At 43.7% G+C, this 20239-nt stretch overlaps 2 protein-coding genes across 2 annotated transcripts; one reads left to right on the forward strand and one right to left on the reverse strand.

The window, feature by feature from the left end:
- Window positions 1-100: 100 nt before the first annotated feature.
- SS18L1 (SS18L1 subunit of BAF chromatin remodeling complex) lies at window positions 101-14020 on the reverse strand. The gene is made up of 11 exons (XM_063172545.1): window positions 13826-14020; window positions 11210-11286; window positions 10470-10554; window positions 9469-9613; window positions 6758-6955; window positions 5614-5778; window positions 4640-4741; window positions 4138-4230; window positions 3398-3517; window positions 2533-2660; window positions 101-2325 (listed from the first exon to the last, which is right to left on the reverse strand). The coding sequence occupies exons 1-11, from the start codon at window positions 13892-13894 to the stop codon at window positions 2299-2301; spliced, it is 1209 nt and encodes a 402-aa protein (XP_063028615.1). The 5' UTR covers window positions 13895-14020; the 3' UTR covers window positions 101-2298.
- Window positions 14021-14843: 823 nt separating this feature from the next.
- PSMA7 (proteasome 20S subunit alpha 7) lies at window positions 14844-20177 on the forward strand. The gene is made up of 7 exons (XM_063172546.1): window positions 14844-14990; window positions 16176-16302; window positions 17111-17235; window positions 18494-18616; window positions 18962-19081; window positions 19631-19693; window positions 19950-20177. The coding sequence occupies exons 1-7, from the start codon at window positions 14895-14897 to the stop codon at window positions 20040-20042; spliced, it is 747 nt and encodes a 248-aa protein (XP_063028616.1). The 5' UTR covers window positions 14844-14894; the 3' UTR covers window positions 20043-20177.
- The last annotated feature ends 62 nt before the right edge of the window (window positions 20178-20239 follow it).

Raw genomic sequence — 20239 nt, forward strand, 5'->3', positions numbered from 1 at the left:
GGCATGGCCAGCTCTCCCCATCAGCATCTCCAAGGAAAGGGTAACCTGTGCTACCCATTCCATCGGCCACAAGGAAAGTACCACCAAATCCACTTTCAGATAATATTTAAACTAAACCATTTTCAAGCATTCTGTATTACAAAACAGAAAATGATACAATTCATGGAAGAAGTCAAAATGCTGGCATCACTTTGTTTCCACATTGATACATAAAAATGGATGACACATTAAATAAACGTTTTGTTATTAACAATTAGAAATATTAACACCAAAAATCATGTATAAATTAGGAAATAAATGTACAAACTATTTTCAAAGTGCTCTTTCAAATACATTATATACACAACATTCACGAAGTTCTTAATGTAAGACATTTCAGATTGATGTAATGTTGCTGTTTCAGTTTAAGTGTTGTTCATATTCTCTCAAAAGCATTTCAGCACTTTCAAAAACCACATAAAAGGCGTATTCCCAAACTGGCAAAGAGCAATATTGCATTCTTCTGGCTACCTGTAATAGTAATTATTATAAAGAAAACAATCTTACTTCCTTTCTGGTCCTTGCTATTTGAGAGTACTTATTTGTATGAAAACACCAGCAGGAAAGATGAGAGAAATGAGGACTGACTGAAAAAAAAAAGTCTTCTATTTTACCAGTAGTTGAAATTATTAACATAAGAAGGACAGTGCTTGGACAACATTTAACAGTAAACTTCCTAGTTGTCCAGTTAAAGATTTTCTTCTAAAGGAAAAAAAAGTAATGAATTGAGAGATGTGTTTTCCTTGTGGTCTTTGTTTTTCAAAATATAAAGTACTTGAAATCTCATAAATAACACCAGTCAGACAAAGAAAAGGAGAAAATCCTACACAGTGTATTTACTTTTGTAAATTTGCAGTTAATCTCATATCAAAAAATGTTTGTGGGCTACACAGCCACCCCAATTTTTTGCTTCAGAGAAATTTGGACACAGTATTTTGTTTAACACTTATATAAGCACTTTAAAAGTGCCCTTTTTTTCACCCCCCAAGACTTTATAAGAACATATAAAATTGAATAGAAGAGACTTACATTGTTCATTCTGATTTTTACATACCACTAGTTTTTCTCTCTAAATTCTCCCTCTATAGGTATTCTCTCACTGGTTGACCCCATTAATAGCTCCTCTCTCTATATGCACAAGTGTCTCACAATTAAAGCTGAATTTAATTGCTTGTCTGCAATAATAATGCTTTTTTTTCTTTTACCTCTGAACTATTTTTCTGTCAAGCTACAATAGGAAAATAAAAGTGATGATGAGCTGTGAGAACAACAGACCACCAAATTTGACAATATTTATGGTTATAATGCTTGCTGGGGAATCTGAGCAAGGGCAGCACAAGAATCAGAATAAAGAAGGATGCCAGCCACCTGCTTGCAAAATTTGGCACAAAAATGTATATGCAAGTTATAAAATTTGGAGTAGGATATTCAAGGTGGGACTTCTGCCAGGTGTTTTTCTCAGCTAAGCACGATATGAAGCAATATTGATGTCGAGCAGGCTGACAGTGCAGGTCTCAGAGCTCCCTTCTGGTTTTCTTTCCATGACAGAAAAAACTTTGTTTTCATGGACATACAAAAGGTGCCTCTATTTATTAACATTTCTATGATCATAGGTTTGGATCCTCTTTCTGTACCAACACAACAGAAATGTGGACTTTTGCAGATTACTGAATTATAGGATTTGGGTAGGTATTACAGAAGTTGCAGTTATTTTTTGTCATACAGCATAGAACTGACATTTCATAAGGAATGTATCCATCCCCTTGTTCTGCAGAAGTAAACTGAAGAGCCATGGATTTTGGAGGCTGGCAGGTAATCTTCAATGCATCCAGTTTAAAAGAGATCAATAACTTACCACAGGGAACTTCCCTGGACTGAGATGTGACTGATGGGCTTTGCATTGGGCCAGACTGCAGAACAACCAGGCTGTTTCCCAGAACGGGGCACAACTGTGATCTAATGATCCTAAAGCTATTCAGAAACATCAAGAATGGGACAAGAGAGGGTAAAATGGAAAACTTCTGTGTTGTATCAACATACAGTACTATACACAGCACCAAATATCAAACCATTAAAGCATTGTCTTGTTACCAGTAGTGCACTGCTTCATAACCAGCATGAAATGAACACTGTTCACATACAGACGCTGCTTTGTGCTAAGGGGTAACCAACATATTACAATTAGTCAAAACTGCCTGTACATCCAGTTCAAAAGATTGAGATACTATTGATAGGAATCTGACACAGCACTGTGTTCTTTTATTGCTGGTAATTTCCATATTGTCCCTGTAAAAAAAAAAAAAGAAGAAATAGAAATGTTGAAGGATAATATATTGGGGGCTTACTGCAAGTTAGGCAATTTCTTTTGGTCTGTGAATTTTACAAGACCTACTGAAGTATCACCCATATACCTGCACCAAATTACCAGACAGATTTATAGACAGAGCTAACAGCCAGATCTGCTCTTTCAGAGCAGAGATTTAGAGAATTTACCTGCTCATAGCCATAAGGCCTCTGTTGCTGAGCGGATGGGCCTGTTTGGGAAGCTCTGTAACTTCCATATTGCTGCCCCTGTCCCTGTTGGTAGCTGGAATACTGTGAAGAGGCTCCTTGTGCAGGACCTGAGAAGACAGTAAAATCCATTACAGGCAGTAAAATCTATTACAGCCTTGATTTGCTGGAGTTTTTAAGAGCTAACACAATCTAAAATATGATGCTAACAAAGTAATCTATGTGAGTAAGAACTGTGAGTAAGTTCTGCCCAGACCTCCCCTCTAGGTTTACACTAGGAGGTGTTAATAGTAATAATGATGTAGTTGCAGCAGTGTAAACTTCAGATTTTAAACTTTGCTCAAGAAATGTCATAATACTTCTAAGTGAAGCCTCTTTGAAATCTGTATTGGCACAGCTCAGTTATGATCTCTGTGCAAATTACCTGGCCTTTATTTTAGTAACAACTGCATGTTTAAATTCCTCTCTAATCTGGCTGTGCCACCATAAGCAGCAGAGGAGTGATCCTCTGGACTGCTGATGTTCTTTGTCATGTCAGTTCAGAAGGACTAGGTGTGTAGGAGGCCTGGGAACCCAGGCAGTGACCTCCTGATGATGTTTAACACAAAGTCAACATGAAGAAAACGTGTATTTTCTAACTTCTATCAAAAGAGAGAGGGATTCAGGATGGAGTGCAGTGCTACACTTATGTATGTTACTGCCCAGAATCCCTTTACTAGATCTTTGGCTAATTTTGGTACCTTGTTAATCCAAGGTTAATCAAGGAAATAGTTTACAGCCTATTTTAGCTTAGGAATGGAGGCATCAGAGTGAAACACTGCAAACATTTGACTGAAAGTTTTCTTACCATATCCTTGCTGTTGTCCTGGGTAGCTCTGTTGATTTGGGTATTGCTGCTGGGAATATGTTTGCTGTTGTGCAGCTCCCTGTTGATATCCTGCCTGCTGCTGGCTGTACTGAGAATTTCCTGGAGAGGGAAATATTGGAATTGTTTGGTCAGAGATGAGGCAGATATTTCACTGTACATGTGGATGATGAAGAAAACAAAGGTGTAAGGAGCCTCGGTCTAGAACTCATACACAAATACTTTTCTTAGAAACAGATGGCTGGATTTTGCCAAGCAAGATGTTTTTTTTCTCCAGTGATTTTTAATTCTTTTGAATAGGTGAGTTACTTATTTATACACATCACTAAACAAAGAAACAAACAACCTGTTCCTCAAAGGAATTTTTTTATCTCAGAAGGGCTTCAGAAGAAAACGTCACGAGGATAAGTCTGCCAGGGTAAATAGCTGCTTTCTCAAGAAGCCCTCTCATTTTATTTTCTTCTAGATAATGATGTTTATTCATTTATCCCAGAAAGACCACTTATCTAGTTGTTACTGGTATTTTTTTAAATACCTATGAAGGAAATTCCATTTGCTGTATCCTGAAACAACAAAATGAACAGAGGCTCTATAGGAGACATCGCTTCTCCTAAATGCACCTTGCTTCATCATAATTCAGTTAATAGTACCAGTTAATTTAGAGTTCAGATATCTCAATAATATATTGAATCTACTGTTAAGATTTTGCTGTGTTTTCCTACCTCCTTCATAGTAGTGTTGTGTAGAGTCGTCAAAGGACCGGTCGTAGCTCTGTTCAGTGTAGGATGACTGCTGATAGGCATAATCACCATGTCCTGCAAGGAGTCACAAGGATTTGTCAAATACCTTCTTAATGGAACCATAGACACAGTGTTGAATGTATATTTAATATATTTTATGAAGCTGCTTATGCACCAAGATGAGGCTAAGAGCAAATACAGACTCCTTAGGGAGACTATCAAATACGAGGCAAGGAAAGTCACACCAACAGATAGAACTCTTGTGTTTACTAATCCAAACTGGGCTTTTATAAACTGGAGCAGTTTATATAGCAGTGTGCACTGATGTGCATGTTTTGTACCAGGCTCTCATCCCCTGGGATTCTCATTTTCCAGCACTGAAACTGGAAATGAAGCCCAATAGCTTTGCCATGCCCTTGGACGTGGCAGTCGTGGTGCTCTGCACTTGAGCAGCATCACAGTGAGCCCAGCACAGAGGAATTACCATCTGGATAGTATTGCTGATTCATAGGTTCTGATGAGCCTTGGCCATGGCTGTACTGCTCACTGTAATATTCCTCCTGACCCATGTACTGCTGCGAGGAACCTGCAAGGCACAAGACAAGGCAGACTGAGCCTGTGCACTCCTAAGGGATGAGTTTCTCTTCTCTAATTTTTTTTTTTTTTAAGAAAACAAAGTTTATGTCTGGAAAAGCAAACAATTGAGAGCAGTTATAAAGATGTTTTTCTCACTAGAAAAAGGAAATAAATTTGTATTTTCAGACAAAGATGGTTGAAATTGAAATCTCACAACAGTCAGTAACACATCCTACAATGCCTCACTTCTGCAGCAACACTGAAAGTAAGGGCTGCATTTCATCTACTAATCTGAGTTATTAGAAAGAAAGCACAGGAATGGATTCCATGCTCAAGAGCACAGTCAGAATTAAATATATTTTCATTAATACATTAATTTGTTTCTTAGCAAAATTCAGTTTATTTTCGAATCAGTGTAGCAGCTTTATTACCTCTTAGAACTTTATCCAGAGACGTCTTAGAGCATGGTAGTTATCCTCTGGTGTTTTCCTTTCCTTGGCCTAATTTTTCATTCTAATTGCTGGCAAAATGTATCTTCTATCCAGAAATGTGCTCCTTGCTAACTGTGCCATGTTAGGGCTGATCCAGCACCATGAGAAAGAATTGAATAGGTTCCCAGTGCCTTGAATGAGCTGTATATCAAATTGTTTATCTTTTCTTTAGAGATTTATGATCCCTTTTAGACAGAATTATTTTTCTAAACACCCAAAATAATTAAAGAGATGAATCTTGAAAATAGATTCAAGTTCATCTCATTGTCATGATACTTGCACCATTCAGGATTTCCTGTGCTCCTGGCTGGGATTCTCTGCTTGTAAATGTGACAGACTGAGTGTCATCAGAGCAATGAGAGTTCTATCAATAATCTGATTGCAGTTTTACCTTGCTGTGAAGCTCTGTAAGGGCCCATGGGTCGCTGCCCCATCATGCTGTTGCCTTGGTTGCTCTGGCTCATCATGGCAATGGAGGATTGTCCCTGGTAGTGCTGGCTCCCTCCTTGTGCTGAGTTGTAATGTGACGTTGCTGCTTGCTGGTGCATCATGGAGACTACAATGGACATGGAAAAGATTGTTTTCCAAAGATGAACATGGGGCAGTTCTCTCCTAGTCTCTTTAGAAGCAAGCTAAAACCTTCAGCTAACATGCATCCTGATAATTCTGTGAATTTTCCACAGGGGGAGATGTTTTCCTACTGGATTTATTCTACTCTTCTGCACTGGAATCCAGAAGGGCTCTTATTACATGGTCAGTTCTTGCCATTTGCTTCAGCAGATGTTTAAAAATACACCCAGCCCTTGATTATTATTAGCTTACTTAAAAGAATGTAAACCTTATTGCAGTAGGGTTAAAGGAAGAAACAAGAAATGATGTTTGTTCCTGTCTACCTCCTGACTATTTCATTGCTGCATTTCTTTTCTAATGTATTATTTCTTCTGCTTCCTTCTTCTCATACACCTGATGATTATAGAGTTTAGGTAAACTGATACACTAGGATTTATTTGATTCCTAAATGTCATGCTGCTGTAAAGAATTCTAAAGCATCAGACATCCCATTCAATATGATTCAACTAGAAAACTTTTTTTTGAGTTGTCTGCTAGTCTCTTAATGCCCTGCAAACAATGTGAAGTACCAATAAAATAACGAAATGAACTAGTAATGTACAAACAGTGAATGTGTTACACCCTGGCAGGTTCTTTGTGCTCAAAGGTGCTGCTCAGATCCCTCCCATGGCTGTGGGATTTGCTGCCAGGGCTATCAGACAATGCTGCTGCACCTCTACCTGACCCTCTTTTCCCCAGCTCAGCCCTAACCGTGGGGAGTCAGCCAAAGTTAAAGCAAGTGTTAAACTGCTCTGAATTACACTGGCACCTGACACCTGGAAATTCAGAGATGTCTGAAAGCTCTCTGTCCCTCAGGTGCGTTTGCAGCTGTCTACAGGAAGTATTTACAGAACAGAGTGATGTGTGGCAAACCCTCTGAGGTCAGAGGGAAGCCAGGGCGGCCCAGGAGCAGGCAGAGGGGTTACCTGGGTTGGACTGCATGTTGATGTTTGTCCGGGAGACGTAATTGCCGATGGAGCCCTGGCCCTGCATGGGCACGTTCTGAGAGGCAGGCACTGTGTGGCTGTAGCCAGGGCCAGTCCCGTGGCTGCTCACTGTCATGCTCAGAGAGGTCGTGGGCATGGTGTTCTGGCCTGACTGCTGCATAGACACGTGGTTAGGACCTACAAACATTAGAGAGAGCAACAGGAAAATCTCAGCTGTTATTGGCAAAGCACAGTGAGCATGAGGCCCTTCTGAAATACCTTATGATAAGGCAAAACAAAAAACCAAAATCTTCATTATTAGCACTCCCTATTATAACAGACAAATTAAAAGTGCCTGCTGCACAGTTAAAGCAAACCTCTTCTTCCTGGCAGCCAAATCCAGGCTGTACAGGCTTGCAGATGGGAAGAACAAAACCAGCAGCAATGCCCTACAACCACTTCCCTGCAGGCAGCAGAATTAAAAAATGCCAGTAATTTCAGGTTCTTCAGAAAATACACGGACTCTGGGAACATCCCAGCCTTTGGAAATTTGCCCTTTCCTTCCTCTTGTCCTCCAGCTGATTCCTTTTCCCCCTTCACACAGGCAGTGACAATGGGAATGCACAGCAGTGCCTGAGAGACACTTTGCACATTGCTGCATCCACTTTTCCTATATAGTGGATATAACTATATATAACTAGTACTATATAACTGGTATATATAACTATCTATAACTATACAGTTCCTCTATAACCAGCTCACCTTCTTAGCTGGGGCTTCTGAAGTACCAATGCAGCCTCTGCTCAGAGAACAAGCCTATCTCCCCCTTTCCTGAAGTTTGACTAAAAGTACCTCAGGAAGTATCTCAGGAAGAGGAAGAGAAATTTTCCAATTCACCATTACAATCCCAGTTGTTCCTCCCTTTCCAACATCAGGATGTAACCATCAGTCTGCTCCAGATATATCCTGGATTTGTATCATCCTGCTTTTCTGGCAATGTGCTTATTTTTCAGAATTCTGTTGCAGTTGGGTAGCTAATATTGGGGAAAATAGGGTTCTTATTTGTTGTTTATTGGTGGAAATAGTTTTATGAATGAGTTTTACAAAGTTGTTTTCACTGTAGATTGTTACTATCCAAGCTGTGATGGTGCATATTGTTGTCTATCTAAATTCAGCCCTATTGTTGTCAGTCTCAATTAATTTAGGTAGAATGCAGAATCCTTAGAAGAGGCAGAATTGTGTTGCAATGTCTAAATAATGATATTTTAATTCAGGGTTATTGAGTGTATCTGCAGTCTCTGAAAATCATCTAACTCATTTAGTACAAACCTCATTATTTAACCTTAATGGTTTTCATAGACATCAAAATTAGAACATTTGCTGTAAATTATGATGTTTTCCTCTGATGAAGAGATGCAAGCAGCAGTTTCAACAAGAGATAAAGAGAGACACTTCTGAAATCAGTGGAGCTGGGTCAAAATGCTGCTAGAGAAAATTATCTCTGTGTTTTTCTCTGGTTTGTTTAAGTTGTAAAGCTGATCCTGGTGCAACACAAGGCCACACAGTGTGTGAATGGAGATAGGGTTGCCTTGAGTGAGAGGTGGAGTGAAGCAAGTGTTGGTAAACCTTCCCTTATTTGCATGGGAAAAATTAGAGATTCTTGGCCCTCTTTAAAATAAGAAAAAAAAAAGGGTTGGCTAATTTGTGATTGTAAGGGAAAATATGTGGATGAGTCCAGTTCTCATGGCTTCCAGTCTGGTTCCTTCAATCAGCAGCAATTACTCCAGAGATCTGGAGGAGGCTGGGGAGCAAATCAGAAAACCAACAACAGTAGCACTGAAAATTTCTATTCTTAACAACACAAAACAATGTTTTGACTGACATAATATATTACTCATACTCAGTATTAAATCTTTCAAAACAAAGGCCCTGAAAAATGTAGTAAGTTCACTTTACAGGTCCCTTATCCAATCGTGTAAAAGGTACAATAGGCTTGACCACAAAGGGATTTTCAAAAACTCAGAAGTAATTTCATGGCTTGTGTCTGCTCTTGAGTCCCCCTGCCAAGGTCTGTGATTTTACAATCAGATATTTCTATTTATAGAAACTGGTTTTGCTCTCTGTTACTCTGGGAGACACCCACAGAAACAACTGACTGAATAACTATGACCTACAACACAAACAGATTATTCATAATATAAAATGCACATATTAAAAATTGTTTTTTAATTAGCTTAGTCGCATGAACAAAACCAAACAGATCATATTATCTTATTAATATGAAATGTCTGTGCAAATTCTTTGCCTGTGTAGTACAACCTTCTGTAGAGGACAAAGACTGGTGCAACACCAAATGATTTGTAAGGAGAAATGGATCCTGGAAGGTCTTTGCAGTCTGGAGGCTTGGTTGTGTGGTTAGTCACGCAAGCAATTCCATTTTACCCTGGCCAACCCTGCCACTTCCATGACAGAAATACTGCAACACATCACTTTTTCTCACTAAAAACTTGGATGCATCTTCACGCACTCTGCAGAAACCAACCTCACCCCTGCCCGTGGCCATTTTGCGGTGATTCCGGCACGAGCCTGGAACCCCCACACGCCTGAACGGTGAGTTAGGAGAGGTCTCTCCCAGCTCCCCGAGGATATTCCGCATTAATGATTTTGTTGCCGGGCAACAGCGAAGCAGCACAAAGGGGAGCGGGGCTCACCATTGCTGATCTGGCTCTGCATGAGGGAGGAGGGAGGCAGGCCGCTGCCGATGGCGTCGCTGAGGTTGCTCTGCGAGTGGAGGGATTGGTTGGACGCGCTCTGACTCATCCCTCCCGGGCCCAGGTTGATGTTCTGCGTTGGTGGCTGCGAAACAAACAGGGAGGAAAAAAGCAAAATTTTTTTTTTTTTTGGTTAGGTTTTGAATTAGAAAAATAGCAGCCCCCTTAAATTAGCCTGGCTATGACTAAAAACTGCCTGGGTTAAGTGCGTGTTTGCTTCGATTTTTTGGGTAAATCTTTCTCGGTTTGACTCCTCTGTGTGAATGGCATTGAGCGTGACAGAGCAGCTGACAGGCAGCAGCACAGTGATGGGCCTGAAATTACTGTGTTTGTCACAGAGCGTGGCTCCCGTGCTCGTTCCCCTGCACTCACATGGGTTTCCAAACACAACCACTGCGGGGAATGCATCAGCAAAGACAACACAGGAGCGTGGTGACAGATTGACCTTTGCCAAGCTATGCTGCAGCTTGTGTTGTGTGTGGTACTTCCCAAACCAATCCACTGAGCAAGAATAACAACATGTGTAAAGACAAACCGATGCCCGAGTGTTGAATTAGATTTTTGATGCAAATCAGCAGCATTTTTTCCCTCAAGTAAAGAATAGAATAGGAACAGGTAAGAATATTGAATCTGGAACAAATGGAGCTGTTCAGATCCGCACAACTGCATCACAACCCTTGAGTTATGGGACAGAGATTAACACAAATGTCTCATAAAACATAATTTAAATGCAGTAGAAGTAACTTTTGATTGGTGGTCTACTTGGCCACTTCAAAACTTTCAGCTGGAAAAATACTAAAAAAACAGTTCATTTACAGTGATCAGTGACAGAATCAAAGAACATTTCCCTCTGGCATAGCTGATGTATCTGAGGGAAATAACTATGATATTAGTTATACGAATAACTAATTATTAGTTACAGTAATTGTACTGGTACTTACAGCAGGAAGCAAGGACTGCATATTCTGGTTAGAGTCTGCTATTGTTGCCAAGTAAACCAGGTTTCTGTGCAAGATTTGTTGGTATCTACAGAACAAGGAGTAAAGCTCATTTGGAAAGGGTTAACAATACACAAAATTCCAGGTATTTATCTTTTTTTTCTCTATTCACAAATGGTTAAATTACCTTAACCCATTTTTAATCTGTCCTAATAAACAGCAGTAGCAATGACCTGTGTCTGTGCTGTCATGTTTCCCATCAAGGATCACTGTGCTCAACACCTCTTTTATAAAAGGATAAACTTCAAAAGGATAAACTTGGGGAAGAGAGACACAAAATGCACCCTCCTTTGAAAGCACTTTGAACTGTGCAGCTGGGACTCCATCTTTGAGCACTGATAGCCAGTCAGCTGCTCCAACAATCAGACACTTCTCCCTTCTCTGTCTAACAAGGGCTCTGATAGAAATGAAATTCCACAACTCCAAAGGCTAAAACCTGTTTTCCCTGCCAGCAAGCTGAGAAGAACATGAATTTTCTCAAGAGTGCTCTAACTGGAGTGTTTACTCAAGCAAGCACCAGCAGAACCATTTCTGCTTCTTCACAGTTCTCCGTGAACTGGAAAAGCTCCTAGAAAGGAACAGGAGTGTTTCCAAGAGCAAACCAGCAGCTGTGCCACTGAGCAAAGGCAAGAGTCAGCCTTCAGGAAACATTTCTAACAAACTCCCCACTCTGTAATACTCACTGAGTACATTCTGCAGTTTTCCCCTTGCTCTGATAATCCATAATACATTGTATTAGGTGGTGATTTTCATCTAGCATCTGCATAAAAGAAAGAGGACCAGAACATGTTACTATGAGAATGGTATAGAAGTCCTGTAATTTGTGATTCTCCACCCTCCTTGGATGTTTTGTGCAGTTTTGTTGCTTTGGCTGTTGTAAATTACCTCCACATGACTTTACTGAGCCACACGGTTGATTCACTTATAAACAGTTATCTTTAAAGTGGTTACTTGAAATCCCCATACAAGAATTCATGCACTTAGCTCGTTCCTTAAATGGCAGATAAATTCTGATATTGAAGAAGGAAAACACTTTCACTGTGAGTTATCTCTGCCTCATCCCAAAGCATCACCCAACCCTTTCCAAAAGTCAGGTATCACTAACATGCCTACTTTTAAGCAGGAAACAAACTTTCAAACAATTAAACCTACTCCTTTTCCTTGAGCATGCTGACAGCTGAACCTGAAGAAGTATAAAATTTGCATCACTGCAGCTACTGAAACCATGCTTAAGAGAATTATATCCCAATATGTCCTGACTTTTATTTAATGAGCTCATAATATGATTAAAAGCTTAAAATACCCTTTGATTTGTTCTGAAATTTCAGATACATTAGTTTGTCTCTTTCCTCCAGATTTCTTGTGAATGCAGCACACTTTCTCCAGGTGAATGAATAAAAAATAATACCAGCATGTAGAAATTTAGATTTGCCTCTGGCATAACGGAGCTTGTAGGTACCACTGCTATCAAGTGCTTGCAAGATTGAGCTTTTGAACCACTGTGCCATCAGGGCAGGAGAGCTCTTGAGGAAAGAACCATTTCTGGCTCAGAACTGAATTTCACTGCCCTGGAAATGCTCTTTGATGAACTATTTTAGAGGAGCTACCAGCACTACTCTATTGCTCTGACTTCCTCTGTGTGAAATCTATTTTAGGAGTATTTGATGCTGGGATAGGAACAGCTTTGAAAGGCTATTAAAATTGAGTTAATAAATAAAAATAAGCTGCTTATGTAATATGAATGCAAATAAGAACAATATTTTTCATTGAAATTTGTACATGTTCTCAAAAGTTCACTTTAATGAGGACTTTTGGAGTTTAGCTTTTCTCCTGCTCTCTCTGCTCCATTTCCATTCTTGACTATAAATCCCATCCAGTTCCTGTGCCTGCAAGTCTCTTCCTCAGCATTGCTGTTTGTCAGAGAGAAGATCACTGCCAACAGCCCAACACTGATGGACAGTCCCAAGGACACCTGCCAGCAGATGCACCTGAGATGGGAAATGGTTCCACTCACTATTTTTAAAGAAAGAACATTTTGAAGCTTCCATGAAGTTTATGAATATGCAGAAAGGAAAGGGCTTGAAAATCGAACAGAAGACACTTTATTTGCCCTTTGTCTGTGGGTGTGGGTTTAATTACAAACAACTCAATTATAAAATCATTCCAACTGATTTGGAGGTTGGAGGAAAACTTATTCACCGAGTCCGAAATATTTCAGTATTTCCAACAATTGGTTCACAACACCACGTGCTGTGAGAGCTCCACAAGATGGGATGTTTCCAAAGAGCCTCCTGAGATGCAAGTCATCTCTCTGGGCTCTCTGGGGGCAGTGCGTCCTGCCCTCAGCTCTGCTCTGCTGCCACCGAGGGGGTTTTTGTGCCCTGGAAGTCCCGAAGGGGCAGCAGAGCACGGCTTGGCTGCCCAGCCCTGGTGACAGGGTAACTGCTGTGCTGGCAGCGGCACTCCTGCCCCGGTCACCGTGAAGGGACCTCACAGAGCTCACACCTGGCTGCCACCACACCTGAGCGGCCAAAGTGACAGCAAAATGCACCTGACAAACAGCAGCGACAGCAAAAACATCACATTCTGTATTGGCATTTCCAGCCTTGCTGCTCCTGACCGTCACCTTCCTCAGGAGAAGGGTACCAGGGTCTGCTTGTGCTGCCAGTCCTGGGAAATAGCAAACAATAACTTCTCTGAGCTGGCCTCCACATGAGACCCATGTGGGCATCTCCTCTCCAGAGGAAATCTTTCAAAACCTTTGTTTGTCATTAAACATCAATAAACACATCACAATAATAATAATAATAGTTTATGAAAAAGACCAGTGGCTGGTGCTCCCTCTATCTTCTGAGAGATTAAAATTCTGCATCCAGATACAAAAGAAAACCCTTGCAAATTCAGTATTTTATTTCAATTCATTTTTTTAGGTTGGATTCTTTGGGGGCCAGAAGCTGACATACATCATAAATTAATTGCATATTTGCAGATTTTATTGCCGTTTCCCAATGTATGCTTGGCAGCGTTTCCCCTTGGCGAGCAGCAGGGATAACGTGCCATCCCGATTTTATTCCCTACGTCCTTCTCTCGCTCTCTTTGCAGCGATCTGAACACCTTTGCTTTGTTCCACCTCCTCCTCCTCCTCCTCCTTCCCCCACCTCTCTCTCTCCAGCTGTCCATCTCTGCAGCCCTCGCAAATTCACGAGTTTTCCTGATCGCCCTAGAAATCAGCCTCCAGCTGCAGGAGCATGGGCAGAATAAATGTCTAAAATTGTCTGTATAAAAGCATGCTCTTTTACCTTCTGGATAGTTTGCTGGGTGACCTCCCCTTTGCCTCTTGGGCGAGCAGAAGCAAAGGCAACCGACATGGTGGGGGATTTTTATGTGTCTATAATATATCGGTTCCAGGCTCTAATAATATTGTTATTATCTGGCTGCTATTGCCGTGCGAGGATTCTCCGCAGTGCACGGCCAGGGGGGCGCCCGCAGATGGTACGATCTGCGCCCCGCGAGCACCCGCGGGCGCCGCGCCCCGCGCCGCCGGGCACCGCCCCCGCCGCGCCCCCCCGAGCCCCCGCGGCGGCGGGACGGGGGCGGCGGCGCCGGTTCGGGGAGGGAACGGGATCGGAGGCGCCGCCGCCTCCCCGCCGCCCGCACATGGTGCGGTCCCGGCCGCCCGGCTCCCGCCGCCTCGGCCGCGCCGCCCGCTGCGCCAAGTGCGTACGCCAACTGCGTACGCCAAGTGCGTACGCCAAGTGCGCCAGCGCGGGGAGCGGCGCGGGGCCGCTACGCCAAGTGCGCTGCGGGCGGACAGCGGGGGACAGGGAGCGGCGACACGGGGACAGGGATGGAGCGACTCTGCTGCGAGGGAAGGCTGGGGAATCGCGGCTGTTCCGCCTGCCGTCGGGGTGACCCCATGGTGGCTGTCCAGTACCTCAAAGGGACTCACAGCAAGGATGGAGCAAAGCTGTTTACAAGAGAGCGGAGTGTCAGGACAAGGGGAATGGGTTCACATTGGGAAAGAGAAGGTTTAGGTTAGATATTAGGAGAATCTTCCTTGCGAGGGCGGTGAGGCCCTGGCACTGAGCGCCCAGAGAAGCTGCGTTTGCCTTATGCCTAGAAATGTCCAATGGACGGGGCTAGGAGCAACCCGGGATAATGGAAGGTGTCCCTGCCCATGGCACGGGGTGATTTTTGGGGTCACTTCCACCCAAACCCCCTGGATTCCCTGCGCGGTGCGTGCGCCAGTTGCGGGGCGTGCCGGGCGCTGCGCAGCGTGCGCACAGTGCGTACGCCAAGTGCGCAGCGCAGAGCGCAGCGGCCCCGCCCCCGGCCCGCCCGGATGACGGTGCGGGTTCTGCCGGAGCCATGAGCTACGACCGCGCCATCACCGTCTTCTCCCCGGACGGGCACCTCTTCCAGGTGGAGTACGCGCAGGAGGCGGTCAAGAAGGGCTCCACCGCGGTGAGTCGGCGGCCGCGGGGCCGGCGGGGCTGTGGCGGCGGGGCTGGGCCCGTGGCGGGGCTGGGCCGCGCTGCGCGCCCGGCCTGGCGGGCCCGGAGGCCGCGGGAGCCGCTGCGGGACATTCCCGGGGGGATCCACGGTCCGTGGGGCTGCCCCGAGCCCCGAGCTGCCTGCGGTTCTCCGGCGGCGTGGCAGGCCCGGAGGGATCCTCTCTCAAACCCAGATTGTGATATTCTGTGTTCGGGCACGAGGCAGAGTCCCGGGCATTGGGAACGCGTCGGTGAAAGCCCTTTGAGTGCATTGCTTCTCCCGGCTTCCAGCTGTCCCAAGCTTTTCCTCAATGAAAGTTTTATTTCTTTTAGGGGAGGAGAAGAAAAGTGTTAAATTGCAAATACCGTTGTATTAGTGATTGTAATAAGTTTTAGCAATAAGTTTTAATTTGAAAAAGTCATAACTGTATTAATAGTTGTAGTATGTTTTAATTGGCATTACCAAAAAGAGAATTGACCATCTTTGGGATGGGAATGAATGTAACAAGATTTAGTGCCAAATAGATTCCTCGTTTTTTTCAGAAATGAAAAATACTGTGAAAGTGGAGACAGCATGCAATATAAGCACCCATCTTGTCTTTTGTTGAGTTTAATGTTTTTGGAAACATTTGGAACATGCTGATTCCCGTGCCCCTGTAAGAAACAGTGGGGATGAAAGGGAAGGGTCAAGGGTTTGGTTTTTTTTTTCCTCCTTGATGTTGGAAAAGCTGTATTCAAGGTATGAATTAGGAATTAAAGCAGTTACAGACAGAACATTTTGGCAGCTGTGGGTGTTACTTGGCCTGATCTTGAGCAGTGCCACTGGACTAGTGGGGTGTTTGTGGCTGTGGAAACACTGATGGTGCTGTTGGAGTAAGGACAGCTGTAAGAGGAGCTGAGTCTGTCTCTTGGGAGCCACAGGGATTTGGGTTGTTGTAAACTGATGATGAAACTGCACCCTGAAATGCATTGCAATTTTTGTTACATCAGTCCTGCCTCCGGGTTGAGTGGGAAATAAAATCCTGACTTCAAGCTGAGGTAATGGTTGCAGTGTGGGGGTTTGTGCTTGGTTACTGCTCACTTGAGCAAAGTCTGCAGCTGTCAGGATTTTTGGACCTGGGTTAACTTTTTTACTTCTTCTTTTCATGCCTGGAAGGTTGGAGTAAGAGGGAAGGACATTGTTGTCCTTGGTGTGGAGAAGAAGTCAGTGGCCAAGCTGCAGGATGAGAGAACTGTCAGGAAGATCTGTGCCCTGGATGACAATGTCTGCATGGCTTTTGCAGGTACATGGTCCCTTCTGGGGTTTTGGCAGCTTTTGGTGTGTTTGTGGAATCTGAGAACACAAAATACAGGGTGTGACTGGCTGAGAACTGTGGGAGGCACAGTATTTCCACAGTAGCTTATTATTATTATTATTTTAATATGGAGAATTAGAGTGTCAGTGTCAATAATATTTTTAAGGGGAGATCTGATTTAACTGACTAAAACAACAGGGTTTAGGTTGAGTGTGCAGGAATGAGAGGCTCAGTTCTTTCTCCTGCCTTGCTCCCTTAGCCAGGGTCTGGGATACGTGCAGGGGTGCTCACAAACTTGAGGAAATTTCTCTAATAAAAATGAGGCTGCAAGTGAAAAATGGCAGCATTAGCTAAAAGTAAAATAAAAATTAAATTTCTTTAAATCTTTTTTTTAAAGGGTCACACTTTTGTCAGCTAACATCATGCTGCTGTAGCCTCATTAACTAGATGAGGTTTGCTGGGCAGATGAAACTGGACTGCATGAGGAATGATGTGTGTGAGAATAAGCACAGCATGTTAGCTGGGATATGGAATGCTGTCAGTAATAGTCCCATTACCTGGTTCAGAATTCTGTGTCACCTAACTCACAAACATGGGAGCTGTAAACTGAATCCTTCAGTTATTTTTGTGCATTAACCACCTTCTGCTGCCTTACAAACGCTCTTGCCCAGCAAACCTCAGAGTCTGAGCTCTGCTTTGATTTTCCCTTGCTGTTGACACTGACCCTGTGGCCTTTTAGGGCCAGATTGGTGTTCTGAGGTGTTTTCATGACTCTGAGGCCACTCTGTCATTTCAGGGCTGACAGCTGATGCCAGGATAGTCATAAACAGAGCTCGGGTGGAGTGCCAGAGCCACAGGCTCACTGTGGAGGACCCTGTCACCGTGGAGTACATCACACGCTACATTGCCAGCCTCAAACAGGTACCTGGGGCTGCCCACAGCTGCTGGGGATGTGTCCTCACCTGGCAGAGGTGTTTTATGTGCTCCTGTGTTAGCCTGTGCTATGCATTGTGTACAATTAGGTGTGTGACAGGTGGGACTAGAGTGTCACATGTGTAACATGAACCACCTGGAATATCTGACACTTCTTCAAACTGTGCAAATGTCTGTGCTCTGGCCTCACTCCACTTACCTGCTAAAAGACACACTGTAGGTTTTTATTGGGAATGGAAAAGAACGACTGAGTGCTGTTTGAGTTTTTCCCCCCCCCAAGATAAAGCAATTAGTTCTTGTAAGGCCTGCACATTTCCATGTGCCATGTCATGAGGAGCACCCTGCTCATCTCACTCCCACAACACTGGGCCTTGCTCACTGTCTGTTCTTATGGCTCCTGCAAAGCCATTGCAGGGATGGGTAAGAGGGGAGCAAAGTGGTGCAGTATTTAATATGTTTTGTGTTTGATAGTCATGAATTTAGAATGAATTGCAGCATCAAAATATGCCCAGCTGTGTTCTGTGAGAAAATTACTCATTTGCCAGTGTATTATTCAGTGATTTTCAGCCACCAGTGAGAATTAGAGAAAATTTAATTTACTTATGCACAGATGTGTTGGAGCAGTGGTGATGGTAATAATGTGATTGTTGTAATAATCTGGTCTGTCAGAGCAAGGCACCACTTCCAGAGTTTCACTTTGTTCCTGTATCCAATCTCACATTTGTGTCTGTCTCTCTGGCACATTGACCATTTCTCTGACCCTGTTGCAAACACGCCCAGCCCAGCTCCTGCTGTGGTGCTGTGGGTGTCAGCCCTCCTGGCCCTGGTGTGTGACATGGCAGTGACTTTGCTGGCAGTGTCCCAGGAGGGCTGTGACATGGCTCCAGTGGAACCTGCTCACAGCAGGAGCTGCCATGATTTCTTTCCTGTGGAATCAGTGCCAGTCATTGGTGAAAACTCTTCAGGTGTCCTCCTGGGATTTTTTGGCACACTGGGGCTTGCAGAGTTGGCTCTGGCTGCCTCAGTAGGTGGGGAGGTGCTTCTGGAAGCTGTAACCAGGTGTAGGAACAGGCTTGGACAGGAACCACCTCTCACCTGCCTGCCTCAGGGGCTCCATGGGATACAGAGTCCTGACTAATGGAGAGAGCCAGCTAAAAGCAATTCTGGTGGCTGTAATTGCTCCAGAGTGTGCTTTGCAGCCTGGAAGCGTGTTCAGAAGTGCCTGAGACGTGTCCTTTGTGCTCAGAGGTACACACAGAGCAACGGCCGCAGGCCCTTCGGCATCTCCGCCCTCATCGTGGGCTTCGACTTCGATGGGACCCCCCGGCTGTACCAGACCGACCCCTCGGGCACCTACCATGCCTGGAAGGTGAGTGAATGGGGGCAGTCCCTGCTGGAAATGAAACATTTGTGAGTTCATGGCTCCTTTACAGTGGGATTGGGGTAGAGGAGCTCTCTGGCCAGATGGTGCTGTCTCACAGCTGCAGAAATCCTTACTGATCAAATGCAGAGAGTGGCCATCTGCAGTTCAGCTTTCCTTGGGAAGCCTTGTCCTGCTTTCAAAGAAAACCCAAAACCAATCCACCTGTGCCAGATAACTGCCCTTGTGTGTGACAGATTATGCAATTGTACATTTTTGTGTTTCTTTCTTACTCTGCAAATGAAATCTTTTCTAAACTCCCATTCATTTTCTTTTTTCCCTTAATGTTTCCAGGCTAATGCCATTGGCAGAGGAGCTAAATCTGTGCGTGAGTTCCTGGAGAAGAACTACACTGATGAGGCCATTGAAACGGATGATCTGACTATTAAACTTGTCATCAAGGCTCTTCTTGAGGTGAGGCTGCCTCACATCTCTTCTGTGGCTTTTCACTGTCCAGATTCACTCCTTAGATGTGAATATGGGAAAATATTTGTGGATGTCCCAAGGAAATACTGCAAAGGATCTGTGAGAGCTGTTTACTGTAGGCTGTGGTTGTTGGATTGAATTCAAGGTTCAGAATATTTGGGGTAACAGTTTCCATAGTTTACACAGAACTTACCAGCAGCTCTGGGGAGGAATACAGACTTCAGTTCTGGGTGTTAACACAGATGCACCAGAGATGTGCTAAAGCACGTGCTGAATGTTTTATTTTTTAATTGAAGTTTAAGATACAGAAAATAGCACAGGTCAGGTGGTTGGGTTGGGGTGTTCTCCATCTGCCCAGGGCACTGGCACCACTGTGAAGACCCTTCTGAGAGTTAGTGCTGCTGGTGCTGAGAGCTTAAGAGCCAAGGAGTGAAATACACCCCATCCACATCTGTTCTCCTTCTAAAGAGACCTGAGGGGGGTTTGTTGGAGTGAATTCCTGGCCAGGCTCCTAAAGCTTCCCTGTGCCTCACACAGGTGGTGCAGTCTGGTGGGAAGAACATCGAGCTGGCAGTCATGAGACGGGAGCAGCCACTGAAGGTGAGGCTGTTGTTTGCTTCTCTCCCCTTGAGCCTGTCTCTGATACTGTCCTTGTTGATCTGCCTGCACTTAATCTCACATTTTGCACTGACAAATACTTCAGTTTATTCTTAGTGGCCAAGGAATGTTGTTGTGTCTGCAGCAGGTACCTGCTTTCAGATAAACAGCAGTTCTTCCCATGGCAGAACTAGGATCACTTCATGAGTGTCTCTTAAGTTTATTGGTATCCTGAGGGTCACCCATGTTTCTGTTTTAGATCCTAAACCCTGAAGAAATTGAGAAGTATGTGGCTGAAATTGAAAAGGAAAAGGAAGAAAATGAAAAGAAAAAACAGAAGAAAACATCATGATGAATGAAATGCACCTGCTTAGCTGCTTCTTTTTAATTCGAGTGATGGGTTATTCTGTATAGACATGTAGGCATTCCAGTTACTCATACTGTGCTCTCTTGAGATCTACAATAAACCTATTGATTTTTTTTTAAAGCTGTTATTTAAAAAAAAACCTGTCTGTTCCTTGGATTTTAATTACCCAGGATGATCTGGTT

This window comes from Melospiza melodia, chromosome 19 (assembly GCF_035770615.1).
Source record: "Melospiza melodia melodia isolate bMelMel2 chromosome 19, bMelMel2.pri, whole genome shotgun sequence".
NCBI classification, from domain to species: Eukaryota; Metazoa; Chordata; class Aves; order Passeriformes; family Passerellidae; genus Melospiza; species Melospiza melodia.